Source organism: Odontesthes bonariensis, chromosome 21, assembly GCF_027942865.1.
Source record: "Odontesthes bonariensis isolate fOdoBon6 chromosome 21, fOdoBon6.hap1, whole genome shotgun sequence".
NCBI classification, from domain to species: Eukaryota; Metazoa; Chordata; class Actinopteri; order Atheriniformes; family Atherinopsidae; genus Odontesthes; species Odontesthes bonariensis.
Genome location: NC_134526.1, coordinates 29790314 through 29815458, shown reverse-complemented (window position 1 = coordinate 29815458; position 25145 = coordinate 29790314). Strand labels below are relative to the sequence as shown.

Genomic DNA, 25145 nt, shown 5'->3' with positions numbered 1-25145 from the left:
ACAATGTTGAGTATAAACAGGTAAACATGGTACAGCTTGCAATGGGAAAGGATTTTATCTACTTATTTAAGTGTGTTTAACCCTGTTAAACAGAAAGAAACAACAAATAGAAAACCTACTGTTGGGTGAGTGGGTGGGTTGGTTAGTGGGTGGATGCATAAACTTTTGGACCTTCACACATAAGTTATTATTGGAACCTTCAGGGATGCAGACTGTTACAGCAACTCTGTGTTGCATTCGCAGGGGTGCAAGAAAGATCACTGGCACCTTATGTGAAATTGACATTAAAAGAAACTTTGTTAAGCTGTGCTGGCTTTGCTTTGGTCATCCATACTGATATAGAAGTGGTATAGCAGCCAGCGGTGGGTAGAGTAGCCAAAAATTGTACTCAAGTAAAAGTACTGTTACTTCAGAATGATATGACTCAAGTAAAGATAAAAAGTAGTCATCCAAATGATTACTAGAGTAAGAGTAAAAAAAGTGCTTGGTGAAAAACTACTCAAGTACTGAGTAAATGTTGAGGAACATCTGATTTATTTGTTAACACAAGCATTCAACCAGACAGACAAAAATACTAAATAATCATCTTTAGGCAAATTAGAGATAAAATAAATTAAAATTAATCAATTAATTACAAAATAGTTTACATTAAAATAATCCAGGTAAATTCAAGAACTTCAATAAAAAATAAAAGAGACTTAGGGAATGTTTAAAACATATGTAACCTAAAAAACAAACATTCACCTATCCATGGGAAAAAAAAAACGAATTTAGGAAACTTACTGCTCCACGTTTCCTCAAGTTAGATGTTGAGTTTCTGCTGAAATGTGCGTTTGTTTTGGTTGACACAGAAGACACATAATGTAGCTGCTGTTTCTCACTCTTTGTAAGGTAAACATGCTTTCAGTATGAGGCCTTGTCTGTTTCTTCATTTCCGACCGTTGATTCTGACATTTTTCATCTATTTTTTTTTTTCTTTGCTACAACTGTAAACTGTGAAACTAACCCGTCCCGCCGCTGAGATTGAGTATGGTGACGCGATGAGACTGCATGGCTACGTTTGATTGGTGAAACACAGTCAGGTGGTAGAGCCTTTGGCGGAAGTCTCTCTCTCTCTGTCAAAATAAAACTAAAATTAAAATGAGGCGTACGCGGTGGGATAAAAACAATGACGTGTAGAATACCAAAGAGGTAAGAAGAGAAGTAACGAGCTCATTGTAGCCTAATGTAGCGGAGTAAGAGGACAGTTTCTTCTGCACAAATCTACTCAAGTAAAAGTAAAAAGTATAGTGATTTAAAACTACTCCTCGAAGTACATTTTTTTTCAAAAACATACTCAAGTAAATGTAACGGAGTAAATGTAACTCGTTACCACCCACCTCTGATAGCAGCATATCAATGTGTGCTTTCAGAAAGCATGCTGGTGTTTTGGAATTAGAGGCCTGACACCAATGATGCTGTCTGGAGTGGGATGTTGTGCTGTTCATGCTCTCACTTACACAGCTTTGTCCATACCGGCCAGAGTCCTGCTTTGAACTGGTCGTGAGAAAAGGGCTCTCACTGTCATGTGATCAAGCTTTCACATTCACAGACAATGTATTTCTGCTTGCAGTGCTGTTAACGAGCATGCTTCCTTTTGCATCTGTATCTCTGGAATCACCGTTTAAAATTTCTATAATCCATCACGTTAGAACTGCTGTCCATTCTGTTAACTAAACTTCTTTGCTCTCTTTGAAAACATATGACACTGGGTATAGATTAGGGACCAATTGACTAATAAGAACAAAAATAAAGAAAATGATGAGCAAATATTTGACTCTTTAGTGTGAAGACAGTTGGAGAAAGAAGGAATGTCAGAATGGAAATTCCTTGCACTTTGTTGCTGTGATTTGTCATGTCTTGCAGCCCTGCAGGGACAGTTCAAAAGACAGTGACAAAAGTTGAACTTCTTTCATTCTTCAACATTCTGAGCCTCGAAACAAATTAGTTGAGTTTTTGAACACATTCTATATCTTCAACTTCGTCTCATCTGGTACATCTGACACTTTAAACAAGTCTGAGGACTTATTTTCCTTTGAACAGGTACAGGGCAATACATATAGCCTGTATTTCCCCACAGCAAAAGACCGTGTAAAGACTGATTAGCAAACAGGAGTTGTACTGTTTTATAAGTCCTGGCAAACAACAGTTTAAGTACAATAATAGCAAGCCCTTACATGCAACTTTGTGTTTTGGCTGATTTTTGTGTTGCCATTGTTCCTCTTTTTTTTTTTTTCTTTTTTACGATCATTATAATTCAATGTAAAATAAAAATTTTAATTATTTTGCCATCAAATGTCCAATATAGGGCATTTAGACTCAGTAATCAAGCCATTTTGGTAAATGAATTAATTGAAACCCAGCTTTGAACCCCAGAACTAATGAACTCTAGCATGATATTAATGTTTATGCACTATTGATAGTTGGATAAATACTGCAAACAATTATTTATTATTCCAAAAAAAAAAAACACCCACGTTTATAAAACGCCCAAAAGAAATGCAGCAAAGTCAACAAAGAAAATCACATGACAGGATGAAGGGGTGGTCTGTACAACACAGCCCAATTAGACGTCAGTCATCATCCGTTCATAAAACTCATCTTAAAAAAAGCTTGAAGGAGATATGTTAACTTTTAACTTTTTAGCTGCTAAAGAGAATGAAAGGTGATTTGACTGCTGGAGAAGGAAATGATTAACTTAAGTGTGCTTCTCAAAGAAAGCTGCTGGTATGTCTGAAGGTGAAATGTTTTATTCAAACAGTTAGAAATCCTGTTGGTCAGGATTTTCATTTGTTGTCTAGCAGTCGGGAAGGTTGCCGGTACAATATGATATGAAAGTGTCCTTGAGCAAGATACATAACCCCACACGTGTGCCTCATTATTCGGTCATTTTGTCGTTAACCTAATCAACATGACAGCTTTAACCCTTATTTTGTTTTGGAGACCGTCTTGCATGATACATACTTTAGTGATGACTGGATCTGATGGTGCTTAATTCACATTTAAATGTTGACCAGATGATGCATACTGTGAATGTTCTGTTTCCTCACTTAGATTAAAAATCAAACAGCTTCGGTGTTATTCTGGTGCATACAGCAGGTGACAGCTCTACACCTAGTTAGAAGTAGGGGTGTTACGATCTAACAGTACTGACAATAATCGTGATATTAAAGAAAAAAAAATCCAATCGTTCTGATAATACACATGCGATGAAATCAGGATTTGATAACTACCAGTATCTTGTCCACTGGGGTCAAAATGTAATGAATATATGATTATTGTTACTGCATGTTGCAAAGTGCAGAAGTTTTGTCAAGCTCTATGATAATACTAGTAGTAAGGCAAGCTAAAACACTCGGGTCTACTTTGTGAGATATATCTGTAATCTGTTGCAGGCTTACGTTCACCTCAGATCTGGAAGTATTACCCAGTTTGGGTCTGTCCTCTTGATGGTCTTGCTGTTGACTCTCTTTCGCTATTACCAGAGTCCTTTTTCCCCCCATTTTTATGTGCATAATTTTAAATGTGTCTGCAGTCACATTGAATATTGTTGCATAATCACCCCAGGACCCCATTAAAATCCAAAATAGTGACATGGGAGATTAGAGGAGATCAGAGAGGACTGAGAGGTGCCCCTGTCGACCCTGTCTCATACTGGCACTGCAGTCCAGTATGCTCCCTGTAAAGATCAGAGAGGGTCCCATGACTTGCTGACCCAGTGACCACCCCCTCATCACACTCTAAAACACACACACACACTCAAACACACAATGAATGCTTGTTGTTTTTTCTCATGACAAATGGTACTCTATCAAAAACGCAGTTTACCCCCATCTGACATTCCAGCCTGCATTAAAGCAGTGGAGCATGGCAGCCTAAGGACAGATCAGTCAGTCTGTCTTCTGTTCATTTGAAGAAAATTGAAGCTGCTCAAATAAGGATTTTGGAGGTTGATAAGTAAAGTAAGTAGTAAAGTTGATCTATAGATAAAAAAATTACAAAGTGATTCACAGTACATGCCAAATAGGAAATAAAAGTCAATAAAACACAGTTGAAGACATAACACCCTTTCTTACTAAAAGCTTGCCAAAAGTCTTCAATTTCTTTTGAAAGTAATCAAAACAGTCATTACAATGTAAAAACAAGGGAAGTGCATTCCATAGCTGTGGAGCAACTGCTTGAAAGGAAGAATCCCCCCTGAGCTTTAAGTGGGGTGTGGGGAACAGCTAATAATCTCTGATTACATGACCTGGGAGTTCCAGTTGATACGTATGGCTTTAACAGTTCAGGGATATATTGGGGGGGCTTGGTCAATGCCTTGCATGAGTCCTAAATGTTATAACCAAAACCTTAGATTTAATTCTAAGATTATCTGGTAACCAGTAGAGAGGTGATCAAACTTGTCATGTGTGCTCTTGTGCTGGTTCCAGTTAAGATTTGAAGATGATCAAGAGAATGCACACAAATAAATATATAGAAGGCTGCTTTAATATTCACAGCATGGGAAATAGTTCATATAAAAAGTATTGTGACTTTTCCAGAATCCCATGATGACACATCTATTGATGTAAACAGTGTGGTCCTAGCTTACCACTTATTAGTTGCACGTCCCAGTGAGTCTTGCAGTGCCTGATACATATACAGGAAAAACTGCATGCAGGTGAATCCTGATTTGTGTTCTTTGTGTACTTTCTTAGAGCTAAATCTTATGAGTGGATTATTTGCATTCACTGCTTTTTGACTCTTGGGACCTCACTGTCCTCTTTTTCTGGTCTGGATCCACAATCTTCTTCTGCTCTCGACAACAGGCTGTGAACCCTCTTGGAATTTTAAACAATTTAAATCCATCTTTTTTGGAAATTCGTAAAGTTAACTGCCTTGCCATATCTATTTAGGAGCTTGGATTTGCCAAATGTACCATGTTGACCCGTCCAGTTCAGTACAAGAGTATTTATGAAATGCCAATTCAGCCACGCAAAGGACACCAGCAGATGGCATAAAATATTCTCTTCGATTCAATCTTCTATTCTGAACATTCTGAGCAACGGGCGTCAATGCAGAAGAAAAACTCCACTTTAACGCAAAGAAACCTTGACCAGACACTGGAAGGGTGGCCTTCTGCCTCGACAAATCGGATTGTTAGAAGAAAATATAGAGAGTCAAATGAACACAAAAACACCAAGGATATGTGTTCTGGGAAAGAAGAAAAGAAAAACACAAATGCAGTAATTCTTAGAGGTAGATACCAGCAGGGATAATTGGCTACGTTTATACATGTCTCTAACTGCTTTTCTGTTCTTTACTTCTAAAAGAAAGCCATGAAACGGTGGCAGTTTAACATTTCACGCACGCTTTGTAAGACCCCCACTTTTGTGTAAAAATTTTCAGGCAACAGGTGCTTATGAGGACAGACATCTGAAATGCAGTGATGTAAATGCTCTTTTTTTTGCTTGTATGTGTCTTTGGACAGTTATGAGTCCTGACAGTGTGTTATTTTCAGTATTACAACATTGCAAATGGCGGCTTGGAATGTGTCTTCCAGATGTGCTTTTAGTAAGTGGAAGTTGTTTTAATGTGTGTGTGTGTGGGTGGGAATGCGTGCATGTACGCTTACTTACTTTTAGTGAAATAAATCAATTTACACAGTCACTGGGTCCCCGTCATTGAAATTGTTGATATTAGGTTAGAGTCTCCTAAGGTTAGGATAAGTTTAATTTAATGTGATGTTTTGCTCAGTTGGATGAAGGTTTTTCTTGTGTGGAGACTTAATTGTGTGCAGAAATTCAAAATGTTAAAGTGTGTAAATGTTATTTAGCCCCGAAAACTTTATGGCATGTGCTGGTGGTGGGGGGTAAGGTATGGCTGTGGTAGTGGGTGAAGCAAGCCCAGGCTCACCATCCCCATTATGTGTCCGTGGGGCAGGTCGGACCTCCTGTCCTCCCAGTTTTTACCATTTCACTGGTCCATGCTGTCAAAGAATAATTACTTAATTAGTTGAAGCAATGCAAGTAGTTTCCACAACATGGGTTGCTGGAGCTCGATCAGTTTCCTAGCCCCTGGTATGTGGCATGACAAATACATGCTTGGGTCAGACTTAATTCTAACAACAGCATAACAGAGCCATTTAAATGTGATTTGGCCTAAAAGTCAGAGAGGCATTAGAAATAATAGATCTTTAAAAAGATAGAACAAACCAACCATCACTGGTAAAACCAAATTGACCAAATTAAAACCAGATATTGGCCAATATATCTGTAATGGATGATATCTGTATGAAAGATATTTGCAGACAGCATTGATTTCCTCTTTGAGGGATTGCGCTCCTGACCAGCAGAACTGTGGGCATGTTGTTTAATTTTTGTCTGGACTGTTTTTACAATTGGATAATTGTTATTGAAGAATATATGCTATTGTTGATTATTTTGATAACTGAGCTATTTTCAAAGGAGACATAATATTTAGTCATTTTCAAAACTGCCACCAGTCATCCAGAATGAAGTCATGAAGGTAGCCGTTAAAGCAAAGTAGTCCAGGTGTTCTGATGCATAGCCCCTTCCTCTAGTTTTCCTATGCCAGGAGGGATATCTAATCCTGGTGTTATCTGGGTGTGCCTCATGGTCTTCTCACAGTTGGATACACCTGGAATGCTAGGCCTAGAAAAGGCATCTGCAGGAGTTATGGATGAACTATATAGAAGAATATGCCTATACAAACAGAGGCTGAATAATTTAGTCTAATGAAATCATTATCTCACTCTAAGAACGCTAAACAAGCCAGGAGGTAGATAAGGGGTCATTCATTGAGCGCATATAACTTTTTTTTTTTTTTCATTTGGTGTGGACATTCATACCTTTTGGACTTGTAAATAGCATATTTTGGCACTGCTCAAGCCTAAACTATATGACCAACCCATAGTTTTATACATTTGACCTAAACAATTGTTGAATATTTTACATAACTCCTAAAAATAAAGATAAAGAGCCCGATTAAACACACTTATATAAGTCCGTGGCTAACATATGCAAAGCTTTGTGTTGATTACCTGAGGTGACCCCTTTCTACAATAATTACTGCCACTAACTATTTCTGGTAACTATTGATCAACCCTGCACATTGGATTTGGAGAATTTGTACGCATTCCTCCTTACAGAAAAGCTTAAACTGTAAGATTTAGGATGGGTTTCCTCTAGGGCTGGGCGATATGGGAAAAAGTCATATCACGATATATATTTTTTTATATCAGTTGATATCGATATATATCAGGATATAAACCAAATCACTTTTTTGTGAATTTTAAATGTTCCCAGTTACTCTTAATTAAGATTTGAAGATATCAGGTTAATTTTTAATTAAATATTTATTTTCTGTCAAAGTTGAACACGATATGTGACACTATACAACTGTTTCAGATAAATACAGAACGGGTATTTTAAGTTAAAATCCTATTTCTGACCGGTCAACTAATCAAAAAAAGTTTGCATTCTCTGTGCTCAAACAGGTGGCGCTGCTTCAGGTGATGAAAAAGATTAGTGGTATTCCCTTTTTTTGTCGGAACATGTGCCCCACATAACACACTTCCCTGTTTCGTGTCGGACTACCTCCACACCACTGAACTTTTCGGGCCCTTCTTATCAACAATGTCATCAACGATGTCATCCCTTACGCCTTGGGCTGTGTCTTCCGTTGTTTCTTACGAGGGAGCACTCATTTTCTTTTTTTATACGGCTGCAGCAGAACAAACAAACACGCCACGGCTAGCTGCTGGCATGGCTATATTCCAGCCACGTGATTGGTTCAGCGCAGCGCTAGTCTCGTTGTCATTGGCTATTCGTATTGCCTGTCAAAAGATGGATGAATGTAATCTTTTGAAAAGTATATCAAACCATGTTTCATATCTCTATCGAGGAAAAGTTATTCTATCGTTATCGTTTTATCGGCCAGCCCTGGTTTCCTCACATTAACTGCTCACTTCAGGTCCTTCCACTACTTATTTTTCGCAAGACTTTGACTTGTCCATTCCATATTATTCAGAATATTTTTCTGCAACCATTACTTGGATGATTAACTTGTGTGCTTAGAGTGGTCTTATTGGTCTATTGCATGATCCACTTTTGACACAAGATTCAATTTATGGACAGATATGGACAGATATGAAAACTGACCAATGTGAAAAAGGCTTTTAGTTCCTGAGAAGTTTTCCAGAGTTTCTTTAGTAACTTACAGACTATTACACGCCTCACTTAGAGTGGTCTTTGTTGTTCAACTGCTCCTGGACAGGGTTACAATGGTCGTCAATTTCCCTTCATGTGTACACAATCTACCTGACTGTGGATTCCAATGTCCAAAATCTTTATCTTTTTCAGCTTGGTGAGCATCAATAACTCTTTTTCTAAAGTCCTTTGAAAAGGTCATGGCATGCCACATTTCCACAAACATGCTGACACTTTGATAGATCCCTCTTCTGTAAATAAAACAAGGCATCTGCTCATACCAGAATGTGATTGATTTAAAACATCTGACTCTAATTTCACCCTTAAGTGAACTGCTTATCTTGTGGTCCACATACTTTTGCCACTTGGACATTATTGGATCATTTTCCTCAGTGAATATTTTGAATAAGGATGACATTCAGTCATCATATGTAATGCCACATTTATGTAGAAATGTTGACAATTCTATTGCAAAATCTTTCAAGCACCAATATCAGTTCAGCACTGAGTATCTTTGCTATGACTCTTGTTGTATCTAATTAAAAACACATAGAACATGTACATATGCTATGTTTCATTACTCTTTTCTTTGGATAGACGCAAGACCCTAAAGCATGACACAGGCTTAGAGTTGCATGCGTAAGAGATGGATGTAGTACGGAGTGACAGTTCAAGATTAAACTCGGACTCACAGGAGATGGGAGCTGGCACTGCTGTGCATTGAGTTGGTCTAGAGGTGACTAGAGGTGATTGATAAAACAGCTGACAGATTTGCTGCTGAGTGGTGATACTGGGACATAGATAAGGATAAGTCATTGAGATTGTTTAGAAATCTGAAAACAAGAAAGTGAGAATTATATATTCTAAACAGGCTCTGGTATGTGTGTTACCGCACTGTTCGACATGACAAACCAGCAAAGAGTCGTTAATGGTTGAGAGGCTGGAAAAGTGACAGATTTTATGTACACATGTAACATTTTAGTGGCTCAGCGGTTAGAGTGGGTCGTCCAATAACTGGAAGGTTGGCGGTTCGATTCCCACTTTCGGCAGTCAAAAAGATTGGTGAAACTGACAGTTGAAGGGGTGTCAGTCCACCTCCTTGTTACGGCCGAGGAACCCTTGAGCAAGGCACCTAACCCCCATGCTCCCTGGGCGCTGTGAATGGCTGCCCATCGCTCCAGTGTATGGTAACTGTCTCTATGAGTGTGACCCTGCGCATGTGCATGTGTGTGTCAACATGTGCAACCTGGAAAAGCGGAAGACAAATTTCGTGTGCATGACTGTATGCTTGACAATAAAATCTGATGTTAATCTTAAAAAAACAAATATATATATAGAGTAGCCCTGTGATGGACTGGCGGCCTGTCCAGGGTGTATCCTACCTCTCACCCGATGACCACTGGGATAGGCTCCAGCCCCCCGCGCCATTGCCAGGCGTTTCCGTGCTTTTAAAAATCATGATTTTATAACTGTAGCGTCATGTGACAAAATCACCATTTAATTAAAAGATCAATTATACTCGCATGTATTAGAGAATGTTAAAAGCATCAGAACGTCTTCAATGTTTTCTCACACTGTCCACAGTGCCATGGCGCTGGGCATACTTGAGTTAATAACTCGAATGTACCTCCCCTGCATGTATACTGGAACAAGGACAACAATCTAATTAAATGAACATGTTGAGCTGGAACCGTAGCACGATTCACCTGTGCATGTAACATGTGAGCTATTAGCACGATGGGAGGTAAAAGAAACACACATGAAAAACTCAACCATTGCTAAATATAGGGCTTAGAAAACTAGAACCATAACATCCTGGTCTTAAATGTGCCTCTCAACCCCTCAGTTATTGGTTAAGACTTAAATAATTATTTAAGTATTACTTAATAATTATATTTTCCTCTTTGAAATTCTGGTTTCTTTTCTCATATCTGGTCATGGCACTTTGTATTAAATGTGGACAAACTGATTGATTCAGTGTTAGTTTACATACATAACTATACAAAAATGTTGTATTCAGGTCCTTTTTTTACATCTTATTTTTGAACTGACTCATTGAACTGTACAGACACGGAAGAAATAATGTTTTTGTGATTTGATTACATTATCAGGTCATTATTTTATCAAATCAAATCAAATCAAATTTATTTGTACAGCACATTTCATGTACAAAACAATTCAAAGTGCTTTACATAAAATAAAAGCATTAAAGTGGGGAGTGGAAGAAGCATTAAAAGAATATGAAAATAAACAAATAAAATAATTAAAATGAATTAAAATGATTAAAAACGAGCAACAGTCTAGATACCATGCAGATTTCATGCATAGACACATGAGAAAATAAATGTTTTTAACATGGATTTAAAAATGTCTACATTTGGTGAAAGTTTAATCTCCACTGGCAGTTTGTTCCACTTGTTTGCAGCATAACAGCTAATGCTGCTTTTTAATGGGTTCAGTCCAAATCCTTGCAAAACGAACTGTCGTTCACCATCCACGTTGTACTCCTGCTCCTCGTCTTCTTGTTCTGATGTGTTATTTGTCTGAATGGGGACAGTTACAGGCACATGCATAGTCAAAACGTTCAGCTCGTGCAGCTTAATATGTTGGGGCTGCACATGGTCATACAAACATTTATTTCACATAGGCTTTGCTGCTGAGCAAATTTGACAACTATGAATTGACATTTGATTGTGTTCCTTGCCGCTGAAGGTGTTTGGTCAGGGTGCGTACAGCTGATGCGCTTCCTCATATAGTTTTAACAAAGTATTACAATTTTGAGAGTCAGATTTACACACTGAGTTATATGTACATAGATGTCTTTGTCAAAAACACTAATATTTCTTCATTTGCTGCCAATGTCTGTCCTCCTCCTCCATGTTGCTTAAAATATAACAATTACATTAGCCTAACGTTCCACCCATATAACATAGTTATCTAGTTTGGATTTTTAGAGCACTAAAAAGTGCAGCCAGAAAATCCCCAATTAATGATTGTAGGTTTTAATTTCATGGAGCCTGCAAGCTATCATTTATTAACATAAGCAACATGTATGACGGAAGAACATTTAAGGAAATATCAGTCAGTATAAAACATATAATATATAACAATATATCATGGCTTAATTTAAGAGAAAATAGGTTTCAGAAAGGAAGGTTTAAGTCCCAGAACTGTGTTTTCTTTGGTGTACAATCCGAAGGAAAAAAAGTTTTTGATTAATCTGGAATTAACCAGTTATGTACGGACATCCCATTTCATCACTGTTCACCATTCTGCCATATTTTAACAATCGTCCAGAACAAACGAAACAGTGGCTTTACACAGGGCTTTTGCACTTTTGAGTTTCTAGTAGCCACTGTAGTAACTTTTCTTTCGTGTCATAAAAGGTTTCAGTAAAAGTCTGGCCACCAGGGAACGGTGGTGTCATGACTTGCTCCAATACTCTTTAGTCTTTAGTCTCAGCTTGCCTGCATATATTTTTTATATGTCAGAGAACAGAAATAATACTTAGTCAGTGGTCTTCACTGAAAACTCTTCACCAGTTAGACACATTATGTATGTATACAAACACAGAGCAGAAGAAGTATGCACATATTTGTTAAAAGTAGATTCACTGTACTTACATGAATCATGTTGACTTTGGTCTATACTTTTAACACCATTTCTAACCCTTCAGCTGTCAAATGTGGAATGCTTGGTATTGGACACACTCACACACACACACAAAAAAACCTCATCACAGCATTTACTTGACTTAACTGGTGTCTTATTTGATATGTGTGAAAAAGTAATAACTAGACTTGCACAGATGGAGAGCATTTTACAGTAAAGAGTGATGTGTAATTGTTGCAGTAGTTGTGAACCCAGATATTATATGCTTGTAATTGATTCTGCCTGCCAAACTTTAAGGTAGGAGAATTTGTAGATCCTAGATGATGTGCTATTATCATATGTACAGATGCAAAGTGACATGACCTGCTGTGACCATAAGGAGGCCATGGAAATGAACATGCAAACGTGCACAGACAGCCATATCAGTCTGTTAATTCAACCTGCTTGAATTGCACTTTTTTTGTGCATGATCGAGAGACAGACACGGAAAGTTTAGGCATCTCACTTTATCAGATGACGCGTTGTGTAATAGGAGAGGATTAGGGTCTACACAGACACGCACACACACCCAAACACACACGGGTAGAAAGACCTGAGACGAGGTGCAGCACTGTCACGGTAATTATTTCTCCAGTGTTTGACAGGGTGCCAGCAATTACCTGATACCAGGACTTCTTATCTTTTGTATGGAGGGCAGGTTCATACTTGTAGCCTTGGTGAACCTTGCCGAGTCCTCACATTTACATCCTCAGACTGCCTGGAGCCTACAGAGGCTGTGGGCCAATCGCTGCTCAGGTAGGTGTGTGATTTAGAGCTTGACTGCCACTGTTATTATTTTTGTTAGCATATCCGTGTAAACTGTCACATAAACAAACTTTCCCAAACATAAAGTTATTGTGTTTTGTAGTTATGTAAAACAGAAAATGCAGCGCCTCCTCACATCAGAGTGAGAAATTAATTTTTGTTTTTCCTTGACAATGAAAGAATTTTTGTTTTCATTTATTTTCATCTATTTTTGTTAACTTCTGTAGTATTAGTATTAAAGCTTTTTTTGTCTACAAATCTGTTTCTTTTAGTAGAACAGGACAAAGAAGTGTGCATAAGAATCACAACAACTCAATAGTGCTTCAGATTAATGCTGCAAAAATGAAAGAGCTAGTGTTACAGATGCACAAGGTATGCATAAAATTAAATTGGTTTATGCAGGGTTGGGTTTCCTACATTTCATGAGTTAGTCTTCTGTCATTCTGTTATTATTTTGAACATTTTGTTGGACTAAGTCCACATTTACAGAAACTTGAAAATAACTTCCTTTGTGCATCTTCTTGAATAAATAAAAAGATGAAAAGGTTAGTTTTTAATCATCTTGTTTACTATGACACGTCCTATCTATTTTCAAAATTGAAAAAAATAATCTCAGCTTGTCATTATTCAAGTAATGAAGGGTGTCTGATGCTCAAACTTGGATAACATTCACCCAAAAAGACAAAGACATAAAAACTAACCAGTATTTTCATGTTTCATGTTCTTCTGAGTACCTGGATTGGTAAAAGTAGTCATTTAAGTTGCCTTTCTATTAGGACGACACAATATATCATTTCAAAAACAAAAACCAGGTTGTATGCATGGCCATCATTCAAATTCCAGCATGTTCAATATCAAGAATATCAAGTACACTAGGGCCACTCGAACTTGTCATGCTATACAACGGTTTCCAACATGATACAAAAGAAAAACTCAAATAGTTCTAATTTTCAAATCAAAATTGATATACAAACAATGTAGCAAAATTGGAAGACTTTTTCAATAATTCTTTTTCCCAGATTTTTCTTCTTTTTGATATTTCATCAACATTTTTTGATGGATTATGTTAGTAGTTGGTTTTAGCTCTTTTTAAAAAAACAAACAGTTGACCCACATTTATGCAGGCGGAAACATGAAATGCAAATTATACAAATGTTATTTACATGACTAATAACATCAACTAATTTTGCTTTTACTGAACAACAAACATAGCCAACACTTGCCACTATTTAAGAGTAATCACTATACGCAACAGAAAGCAATTCCTAAAGACTTCTTTTTCTTGTGTATGGCCAAGATTGATAGTTTTGTTTGTGTCTTTTTCCTTAAAGTTTTATTTGCGGTTCGTGAACTGTGTTTATTACAGCCATGTGCAGCTCTTATACACTAAGTTGACAATTGACTGTCGGGAATGTCTTGAACATTGGCAAATGTGTGTCTCAACTATCTTTATGGTATGTACTGCACAGTCAACTCTGTCCGACCCTGTCAACGCTTTATCATGGTGAGAAATCACTCTGATTGGCTGTTCAGGATAGTGAATGAACACTGTTTGCAGTGTTTGAAATATGCAAACCGGCATATTAGCAGTCATGTCACAAAGCCAATTAGATGTGTTTTAACCAATAATTAAAGTTATATACATTGGGCCTCATGCAACAACCGTTCGTACGCACAGATTTGTTTCAAAAGTCGTGTGTACGAGTGATTTAAGAGAATTTGTGCATTCAGCAATTTTTTTGGAATTTTACTAGTGGTGGGCATAGATTAATTTTTTTTAATCTAGATTAATCTCACAGAAATATTGAAATTAATCTAGATTAAAATGGCTCAATCAGAATATGCGGCTCATTTCCTGTTTCCAAAACCCATCACTGATTGCTTGAGAAAGCTGTTCTACTTTGATATTTGGTGAAGAAGAAAAAACATGCTCAATAAAATGTACTTGTGTTAAACAGGTTATTCAGTTAAACATGGAAATTAGTACGGTAAGCCTACAAGGTTTACATCAGTAGCTTTTTGTTAATCAGTCCAAGCGCTACTTTTCCTTCTTCCACCAGTCACTTGGGCAGACCAGCTTATTCACATGCATGGCTCCAGCAGTTTCTCTAGCTTCGCCAACTTCTCATATTCAGCACTTGTTGGGAGGGCCAGATGGTGCTGCTGTTGCGTTGTGTGCAGTGCGTCTCTGTTGCGCCACACGCACTTGATCATCTCGAGGGTGGAATTCCACCGTGTTGGAACATCTTGCACGAGCGGCTCCTGAACTTGCCCAAGGGAGGTTTGCTGGACTTTCAGCTCGTCTGCGTTGGCCGGACTGTGTTTGAAATGTCCCATCATTTGTCGACACTTGGCAAGTGCAGCATCAAAAACCCCTTCTCGCAGTGACATTACAATCGCTCTCTGTACAACATGTGCAACACACGGCAGATGCTCGAAGGGCAGTATCCTCCCTGCGGCCACCATATTAGGAGCGCTGTCTGTTCCAACAGAGCAGATTTTGTCAACTATCCCCGACCTCCATAAACTGCCTAGCACAGGCTTCTGCAAAGTGGCGTTCTTCTGTTTTCATCACACCTAACGGCAGACAAAGTACATCGGCCTACACCCGAGCTAAAATATCAAGGTAAAAGTCATCACAGTTTGCTTACCTATTTTGACCCAGTTCCCAACCCAATTTTGAGAATAGATTAACGGCGATATTTTTTTATATCGCCCGATAACACTCTCAAATTATCGCAGCACGTTAACGATAACGGCCCACCACTAAATTTTACGTTTTCTTTCAGGTACGAAGAGAATTTACGAGTGAGCCAGACCTGTCGTAGGAGTTTCGTAAAATAGTCTGCTGTTATTCCAATCAAGTTTGCTTGACTAATGGATTGTATATTTAATTACTTAGCACTAATTGACGGTTAATTTGACTCTGTATATAACAAGGTCAATGGGAAGCGTAACCAGCGGCTGACTTTCTACTTTTGGATGCCTTAGCACATGTATGCTCGCGACATCACGATTTATATTGCCAAGGACTGTGCTGCTGCAAATATGCAGCTTGCTAGAGCCACAACTCCAGAGAGAAACACGCCGATCAAACCCAATTCCACCACACGTCCAGGTCCTCACCACCCTTGGATTTTTGGCCACTGGAACCTTTCAGAGGGAGATTGGAGACAGATCGCGTGTGTCCCAGTCCTCTGTGAGCCGTGCGCTCCCCTTGGTCATCAAAACTCTCATCAGTTTATCACCCTTGGTACATCAAATTCCCATACACCGCTGTCCAACAAGTACAAATTAAGAGGGACTTTCATGCCGTGGCTGGACTGCCAATCATAATCGGAGCAATAGACTGCACACATATATGCATCAAAGCACCCGTGCTGTTGTGGAGCGCACTGAGCTGAAGGCCAGGTGGGTGTGTCTCGATACAGCGGGGGGCCAAACTGCTCTATAGCCCAGAGAAGGCATGCCAGATTTGCACAATATTGCCATGAACGAGGGTCTCCACCTGAACCAGCCCAGGCAGACCAGAAGGTGTTGTGCCAGAAGACCCCCCTCATGGACCGCCCCATCAAAGAGCCATCATGATGAGGCAACAACTGATTGCACGGCTTTAGTTGCAGTGATCGAGCACATTTTTAATCCTTTGTCATATCAAACCATTTCTTCTTTATTGCGGTGACATTACGAACTACAGATGACACGGAATTAACAGCACTCGTAATTTCTTCCCATTTCTCCGCTTTAGCAGGTCCCGTAATTCCACTGCTGACACTGCTAAAAATGACAGATTTTCCTTTTTGGATCTCTGACAGCAGAACTTCAATCTCAGAGCCCCTAAAGTTGTTCTTTTTGCGCCTTGATTGCCATTCTCATGACTCAACACTCAACACTCAACACGTCCTGGCACAAGAGAGAGGAAGCGTAGCCTTATATGGTATTATTTTGGATGTGGAGAATGCAAATTTACTATCCTCGTGCATGTGCACTTAAATACTTAAATAGGCGTGTTCGTACGAGACCTTCGTACGAAAAAAGTGAAAGAAATTTAGAATAAAAATATGAAAATGTTCTTGCATGAGGCCCATTGAGTTTCAACAGGATACAGTAGGGTTCTAAAGTACTGCAGTGGATCCTGATATTTCTGTCAACTAAATGCAAATATTGTTGATGGAAATACTACAAGAACTTCACAAGTTGTGCATAACCAGATAACCCATGCTATCAGACATTTGCAGAGCTTCTCGTGACTTTGAAGAAATGTCATCTAGCTTTTTGAAAGTACTTTTCTTTTCTGTTGGTCTGTTTATGTGTACCCTTCTGTTTCTGTAAATTGTAAATCTGTAAATTGATATATTACTGTATGCAGTGAGTAAGTGGTGAAGGCTCGAGTTGAATCATACCATGGAAAAAAAAGCATTTTTTAGCTTTTTTCCCATCCTGTGAAATTGTTTAGAGTAGCGTCTCATGCTCTTAGACCATCACTCAACAGGTTTCTTTTAACAGTGCTTTTGCTGATTGGATGATGCAGTTCCTAATTTAGTAAATTCTTTGTGATGCAGTTTACTTTTTCGTCTCTAAAACAACTCAGTATATATCATTTCTGGTTGTGTGTACACTTTGCTTGATCGTACTTTGGATACAACTGATCCTCTTGAGAAGTGTAATGGACTTTTACCTACGAAATTTTAGTGATGATTAGATGCACAGAAAAGCGCCTGAGATGCAGGAAACAATGCTGTCTCACAAACCTGAGGTACAGGTATATAATTCAACAGGTGATAATGGCTGCATGTGGCTATACTTAAACAAGCCTCTGATCTGGAGACAAATTCCACTTTAGTGCTGAACAGTGTTTTGCTGAATTCTCTCTCTTTTTTTTTTAAACAGATTTTTATTGGTTTTCAGCAGAAACACAAAATATACATTTTACCATTATGTCAGTAACAAAGATAAATAAAATATAGTAAAATATTGCCATCCATCTATCCTAAGCAGACAAATCTTCCAGTTAACTGCCCCACATCTGCCCCCACAGTGCAAACAGGCACCCTCCTCATATTGCTCTGTATACATACACATCTCCTATTAATGTTGTCCAAGCCAGCCTCCCACAGAGTAAACAGAGGTACATCAAGCAGACTTAAAGGGATAGTTCGCCTCTTTTGACATGAAGCTGTATGACATCCCATATCAGCAATATCATTTATGAACATTGACTTACCCCCTGCTGCGTCCTGTGAGCCGAGTTCCAGCCTCGTTTTGGCTTTGACGAAGGTAGTCCGGCTAGTTTGCTAGGGTCCCGAAAATAAAGCGTTTTGCTTCTCAAAACAATATGCGTTCAAAAAGAGGAATACATTTGCATCACAAAATCTTTAGCCAGAAAAAGTCAGACCTCACAATCGCTTGCCGCTTTTTTTTGCCTCGCTTCATATCTATGCGTTCAGCCACCTGGCGATAGCCGCACCTGTTACGGTGTTTACTGCTCGGTCTGCACTTCGGTCCGCACAGTTTACATAGCCCGTAGTGATACGAAGGTAGAGAGAAATAGCGCCAAGCGATTGTGAGGTCTGACTTTTTCTGGCTAACGATTTTGTGATGCAAATGTATTACTCTTTTTGAACGCATATTGTTTTGAGAAGCAAAACTCTTTATTTTCAGGACCCTAGCCAACTAGCCAGACTACCTTCGTCAACGCCAAAACGAGGCTGGAACTCGGCTCACAGGACGCAGCGGGGGGTAAGGCAATGATATTGCTGATATGGGATGTCATACAGCTTCATGTCAAAAGAGGCGAACTATCCCTTTAAAATAATTAAATGTGGTAGTACGTAACTGCAAGAAAAGACCCTTACGGATTTATATCAGGTGGGCGTGGCCATTGTATGGAAGACTGGCCCCTCGTCACGAGCTGAGTCAATTCGTCAGGTAGATAGTTGAGCAGAGGAGCCCACACCTCATTAAAGTACCTCTCATTACCCTTCGCAACTGCACTAAGTCTTTCATGGGGGAGGACCCGGAATATTTCCCTATACCATAAGGTGACAGTAGGTGTTTTAACATTGATCCAGTTAATTAAAATACATTTTCTGGCCAATAGTAGTAGTTTGTCGCATAGTTTGAACTTCAGATGGGTTAGAGTCCCCTCCTTTGAAGGGAGGCCGAGGATGAAGAGGCCAGGGTCCCTTCTCACCTTTGCTTGAAAGATGGTTTTGCTGAATTCTTAAGAAACCGACAGGTAACACCAAAACTTCTGTCCGATTCAGTCAACCGTCCTGACCATGCACAATGAGAGAGTGGAGAGGAAGCTCCCTTTTAACAGGAAGAAACCCCCAGCACAATCACACTCAGGAAGGGCGACCATCTGCCTTAACTGGTTGGGGGTTGAGGACAGGAAAGACAAGTCAACAAGCACCATACCACCAGGCTGGGGATTCCTGCCGAGAACGAGAATCACCAGTTAATGACAAGAGTAATGTCATATGTACATAGAGAGTAAAGCGAGCAGAGTGAGGAGAGGTGCTCAGTCCATCCTGTGAGGTCCCCAAACAGTATAACTAACATAATGATAAAGCATTACAGTAGTCCAATCTTGAAATTAGACACAGTGTTCCTAATTTTTGCAATTTTACAAAGGGTGTCCTAAAAACGTGTTTTATATGTCACAGGTCAAAAATAACTCAAAGTTTTCTCACCGTACTACTGGAAACCAAGATAATATCATCAAGAGTAACTATATTGTCCCTAATGTGCTTGGGTCCAAAAGCCACAACTTCAGTTTTGTTTGATTTTAGAAGCAGAAAATAATTGTAGCTGAGTATCAAATGCATAGCAATAGAAATTTATGCCATGCTGTCTAATAATATTGCCTAATGGAAACATGTATACAATAAAAAATAATCGGTTCAAGCACAGAACCCTGTGCAACTCCATGACTAACTCTGGTGTGTGAGGAAGATTCATCATTTACATGAATAAACTGGAATCTATCAGATAAATGACTAAAACCAGCCTAATGTGGTTCCTTTAATGCCAATTACATTTTAAGCCTCTCTAATAGAATGTTGTAATCGATCAAATGCCACACTGAGATCCAATAGGACAAGCACAGGACTCAAGCCCACCATCAGAGGCTAAGAGGAGATCAGAATTTAATTGTTCAAAATTAAAATAAACAACATTATCCAAAAAGCTCTTGTAGATGATTGTATAACAAGACTCTCATATGAGGGGGCACTGTGCCCCACACACCCACCCATGTGACACGCCACAGGGGGTGTCCCTGTGGCGTGTCACATTGCAGTCGCTGATTTTTGTAATGCAAACCCGCAGTGGATGCCATGACTCCTGCTCTGACCTCAATCCACCCTTTGTGCTTACAGGACGAAAGAAATGTGTGTGTTTTCCCACGTGGAAGGGGACACTACTCCCATACAAAGGCAAATATTCAAAAACATCCAATACCTTGAAAATGAAAGACAGAGCCTCACTATGATCTTCTTTGCAGTGCCACAGGTACGTTAATATGTGGAAGAGCCCTTGCTGTATATCCAGAGGCTCGGACAGTCAATGGAAAGTGTTATTCCTAACGAAGAAAAGTACACGCATGCCCCCCCCAAAATATTTATGTTTATTTAATAACCATGCTCAATAAAGAGTTTAATTTAAAATACTTCCACAAAGTGGACATGAAAATGATCATTAGCCAAAGCTAAAATGAAAACTGCAATTTAACCCAACTCTGTAATAGTCTAAACTTTCCCTTTAACAATAGGGAACTGTAATTAATGTGATTAATGTATGACAGGGTACCAGCAATTAAGTAATGTAATTAATAATGTGCTGCCAATAATTGAAGATGGTTGAACTCAGATGCTGACGTTGAAGCTTCAAAATGGTACTCACACCAATGGCTGACAGTGGCGCTATGTTCATCTTTTATTTTCCATATATGGCTGAAACAAGTAATGAAGTCGCAGTTTGGCACGAGACTTATCAATTGTGGAGCATTTTAGCAAATGTTTGAAAACACACATGTTTCTGTTCAGAAACACAGAATGAGTTCATCTTCTCATCCGAGTAAGTTGAAATAGAATATACCAGAGGCATGCATTGTATAATTTATAAAGAATTAATGGTGTTTAATATAAATTCTAATCTGCAGTGTGATTGACAGACTGAAAGGAAATGACAGTATCCTATAGGGCTGGATGACAGGTACTAAAATGAATTTCCCAATATTAAATGGCTAAATTACAAGATACATTACATACTGGTATTTTATATGAATTGTGCTCAATAAATTTTAACACATATGATACCAATCAAAACAAATGCTTTAAACTGTGACTCTGTAACTGCTGGCTAGCCAGGAAAAGTGTTAGTGAGGACAGACCTGATAAACAGAGACCTTCAGTTTTGTTGGGAAAATTACCCTCTGGGCCATTTTGGCATTAATCTTAATTAATATCATAATTAAGCCACAGTTTTTCCAAAATGTTGCTCCATGTAAGAGCATTTGCTTTGTTGAAAAATAACAAGTTGTAAGCAAGTGCAGCTCAGCTTGTTGCTGACAAACAAGGAATGCCAGGATTGGGCTGTGCTGCCAGGGTTAAAATTTATAGGCAGCTTTAGAGTGTTAGAATATATCAGTTTAAATGGTTTTGTTTGATTTCATACCTCTTTAGAAAAAATGCCAGTTTAAATGAAAAAAAAAAATAGGCAGTTCACCCCCCAGCCCTACTAAGCTATGAGCATTATGAACAACATCGAGCACACATTAGGAACTTTACACACCATAAATACTACATGCTGACATACAGTATACCGACTCGGATATCTCAATAAATTGTCATCAAACTTGAACACAAATGCTAGAGATTATATCTATTATTTGGCCTTGTAGCTGCTGACATGAAAGTTAACGACCATTATACCTGAGAAAACACAAAACTTGATAGTTAACTACTGACAAAGAGAATTGCTTTTGGTCTTCGTTTCTGGAGATAGTAATCAAATCCTTATCACATCTCTACATGCACTTCTTTTTTGCGAAGAATAAAAAAAACGAGATCATTCATTTTTAGGTGACATAAATACATTAAGAAAGTGAAGACGCTTTTTGTTATCCTATCTCAATGTGTGACAGGCAATCAGACAAAATATGAAAGTGCTCTATATATGCTAGTCAGCATATGAAAATCCCGATATGACGTTTGATGACAATAAAGTACAATAAAAGCTACAAATAGATGAGACCATTTTGGAAACTAAAATGCAATGGATGGGACCATATAAACAGTTCCGTGTGTCAGGAAAAGTTGTTGAACTGCCCTGACACAAAGCAAGTATGTGTTCTTTTATCATCCTGGGCCTCCTTCTCATATTGAACACTCTTTATTGAACTCTCAACAGAGCCTCTGTCTCTCATTCCACCACGAGTGAATTTTCCTGAGCAACATACCATCAACACCTGACAAATATTCCCTCTTGAAGACAGGCCTGAATGTTAACTGTTGTATCAATGCCAGCATTTACCCAAATGTAGAAGTATTGGAATCAGTATGAGTTCCTCATGGTGAAATATGGATGTTAAAACTGAATAAAGTCTACAAATATTATGAAATCAATATTAAATTAATGATGATCAAGTCATATTAAACAATTTTTTGACTGCAGTGTAATATTGAACTGCACTGTAATATGGAATGATCAATCTTGCATTGTATCAGCTCATGTAACCTATATATAGAAGCACTTGGTCTACTTTTCTAATAGATACCTACAGAATGGTAGATCCTGGGATATTTAGTTTTTAAAGATATTTTATTTTTTAGTCATCTCTTAAAAAGTTTTTTTCCCAGAAAATTTGATGCCTTGCCAAACCTTATCCTTACTGATGGGAATTAAATGGTGGTTTTTAGAAGTACTACATATTTTCTTTGAATTTTTTCTTGAAATGTCAACCACAGAACAGGATTTCCTGTTCTAAGAAGCATTTGCAGTTCTAAGTTTCAGTACGACATGAAAAGTTCATGGCTCTTAGACTTGTCATGTACTGTTTTATTTATAAAAATACTTTTTACCAAACTGAATCCACACAGTTTGCTTTTTCCTTTTTCCGATTTTTGTTTTTGACTTTGATTCATCTCCTTTTCTGTCAACTTTTATTTTTAGCGAATTTGACTGGAAATTTTGTCAGATACAATTGAAGTTTGCTTAATTGTCTTCCCAAGTGAGATGTTTTATTAATGAATTGGACATTTTTTCTTCCCATCTGCAGCACTGAAGAGATCTTTCGACACTGAAGATGTGGATGACATACCGTCCTTCTCCTCAAATTCCTCTGTCTCCACTCCTATTTCCCCCTCTTCCTGCCATTTCTTCCTCAACAACAATAAAACAACTGAAGAGCAGGGAGGAGATGACCAGCCTCCGTCTTTTGCATTCAACAACAACAGCAAGGGCTCTGAAGCCCACTCCCGCATTCGCCTGAGTTCTAATCCCAGCCCCATGCTTAAGACCCGTACTGTAGGCAGCAGCCTATCCTTCAACCGAGGAACTATGAACAAACCAGTCATCCACAACAATGGCTCCTCAGTGACCAGAGCTGCTTCTTTCCAAAGCAGGTTGAATCCCAACATTTGCTCCCCATTATCTGGACCAGGTAGTGACAACGACAGCCTTCACAGTTCTACATCCAGCCTGGAGTACTCTGGTGGGGGTGGGTATACCCTGCCCGTTAACAAGTTGGCATCATATCACAGTCCTCCACCTCATAGGGAGTACCATGGATCCCATCTCCAGCACCCCCAACGACACCTTGAAGCAAATATAAAGAAGTTTTCCCAGCTTGGGAGTGTTCTCAAGTCTGAGATGAATCAAGGGCAAGGGATGATGCTGGCTATGAGAGAGCCTCAGGAGATGAACCATGGTTCAGTGTCAGTTATTGACTTCCAGATTCCAAATGAAGGAATTGGCACAATAGGAATACAAAGAGGTGGTGGTGAAGGGAGGATTTCTCCAGGGATGAAGTATGTTGATGCTAATGCCAACTGGAATGGACTTCTTCATAATGTCAGTTCCTTTGGAGAAAGTGGCTCCAGAAAGGTTTGCCAGCAACAAGGGACCCGCATCCTCAAGACTCCCCCAGCAAAGGCCAAAGAAACTCCACGTCTCAACAAGTTTCCCCTGGATCTTGACAGCTTGGTAAGCAGCATCTCAACAACTTCCCCCACCAAGGCTGAAGCTGGATCCATGAGCCCAAATGCCCGAAAGCTTCAACCACAGAGCTCAAGCAGCCTTCAGCACCACATCAGCCCTACATCCACAGCAGCCAGCCCATCAGCCTCTCTCAGCAGCCTGGACAGTTCTTCTGACACACCATTCCGCCCATTTAATTATCCCCTTTCACCCCTCTCCCCAAGTTCTCAGTTTCCTTCGAAGGGATCCATCTCTGTCCCAAAGATGAGTTGTTCCCCCGAGAGTCTTCAGCTGGATATTTTGTCAGGTCCCCAAATTGTCCAGGTCCCCAATCTCCATAGCACCTCCAGCTCTTCAAGTACCTCCAACCCCAAAGCTATTGGTTCATTGGAGGATGGTAAATGTGATGCAAGAGATAGTGTGGACTTAATCTTACAGAGGATTGCCTCTTTCTCCTGGCCTGACCCCACCCCTGCACATGTGGCCCAAACCCAAAAACCCATCGAAAGGAGTGGCGCATTTGGGTGTCCCACTGAGACAATGCCCATGGCTGCACGGAAAGAGGGGAAGAAGAAAGAGCATGAAGGTAAGATGTTTTGGAATATTTTCACAAGTAATGACAGTAAACCTCTGTCTCTTGTAATTATTTTTGTGTAAGCATACAACTCAAGGTTAGCAACCTAAACCTAGAAGCTTTATCAAATTTCATGCTTATAGATATCATGTTGAACCTACCCCAACCATAAACTAATTCTAAAGTAAATAAAATAACAGTCTCCCCCCATGGAGGTGTCCATTTTATTCTTGCCAGTTGGTATGATTGCGTGGCGTAATAAACAACGCATTCACAACAACACACATTCACACTTAAATAAGTGTAAAATAATTTATTTATTGATCTCAGCAGCTGGGTTCATACAGGTTGTGTCTTCTTTTTGATTAAAGTCATAAAAGTCTTTTTGGCAAAATGTCGAGGTCAATTTTCTCCACAGCCATTTGACATTTAAATGTTATGAGTTCTGCTTAACCCATCGCATTGTTGTCTCCACGGCCATTAGTGTGCAAGTGTTTCTAAGAGATTAGGATGAACGGCTGTGAAATTGTTGCCATATAAAACACTGTCTTACGAACTTTAATAGGATTCAATCAAATTATCTATGAATCTGTAGCATGCCAGTCAGATTAATGAAATGTTCTGCCCTGTTCTAATCTTGACTTTGATTTGCTGTAATGAGACCTTAGAATGTTTACACAGGAATCTTATCAGGGGCAGATTCA

The 25145-nt window shown here is 39.0% G+C and overlaps 1 protein-coding gene across 1 annotated transcript in view; it reads left to right on the top strand.

The window, feature by feature from the left end:
• septin12 (septin 12) overlaps positions 1-25145 on the top strand; it is an 81908-nt gene that overhangs the window by 7398 nt on the left and 49365 nt on the right. The window contains exon 2 of the mRNA XM_075454927.1: positions 22948-24453. Within this exon, the coding sequence (XP_075311042.1) occupies positions 22948-24453 (1506 nt within the window). The remainder of the gene's footprint in view (positions 1-22947; positions 24454-25145) is intronic.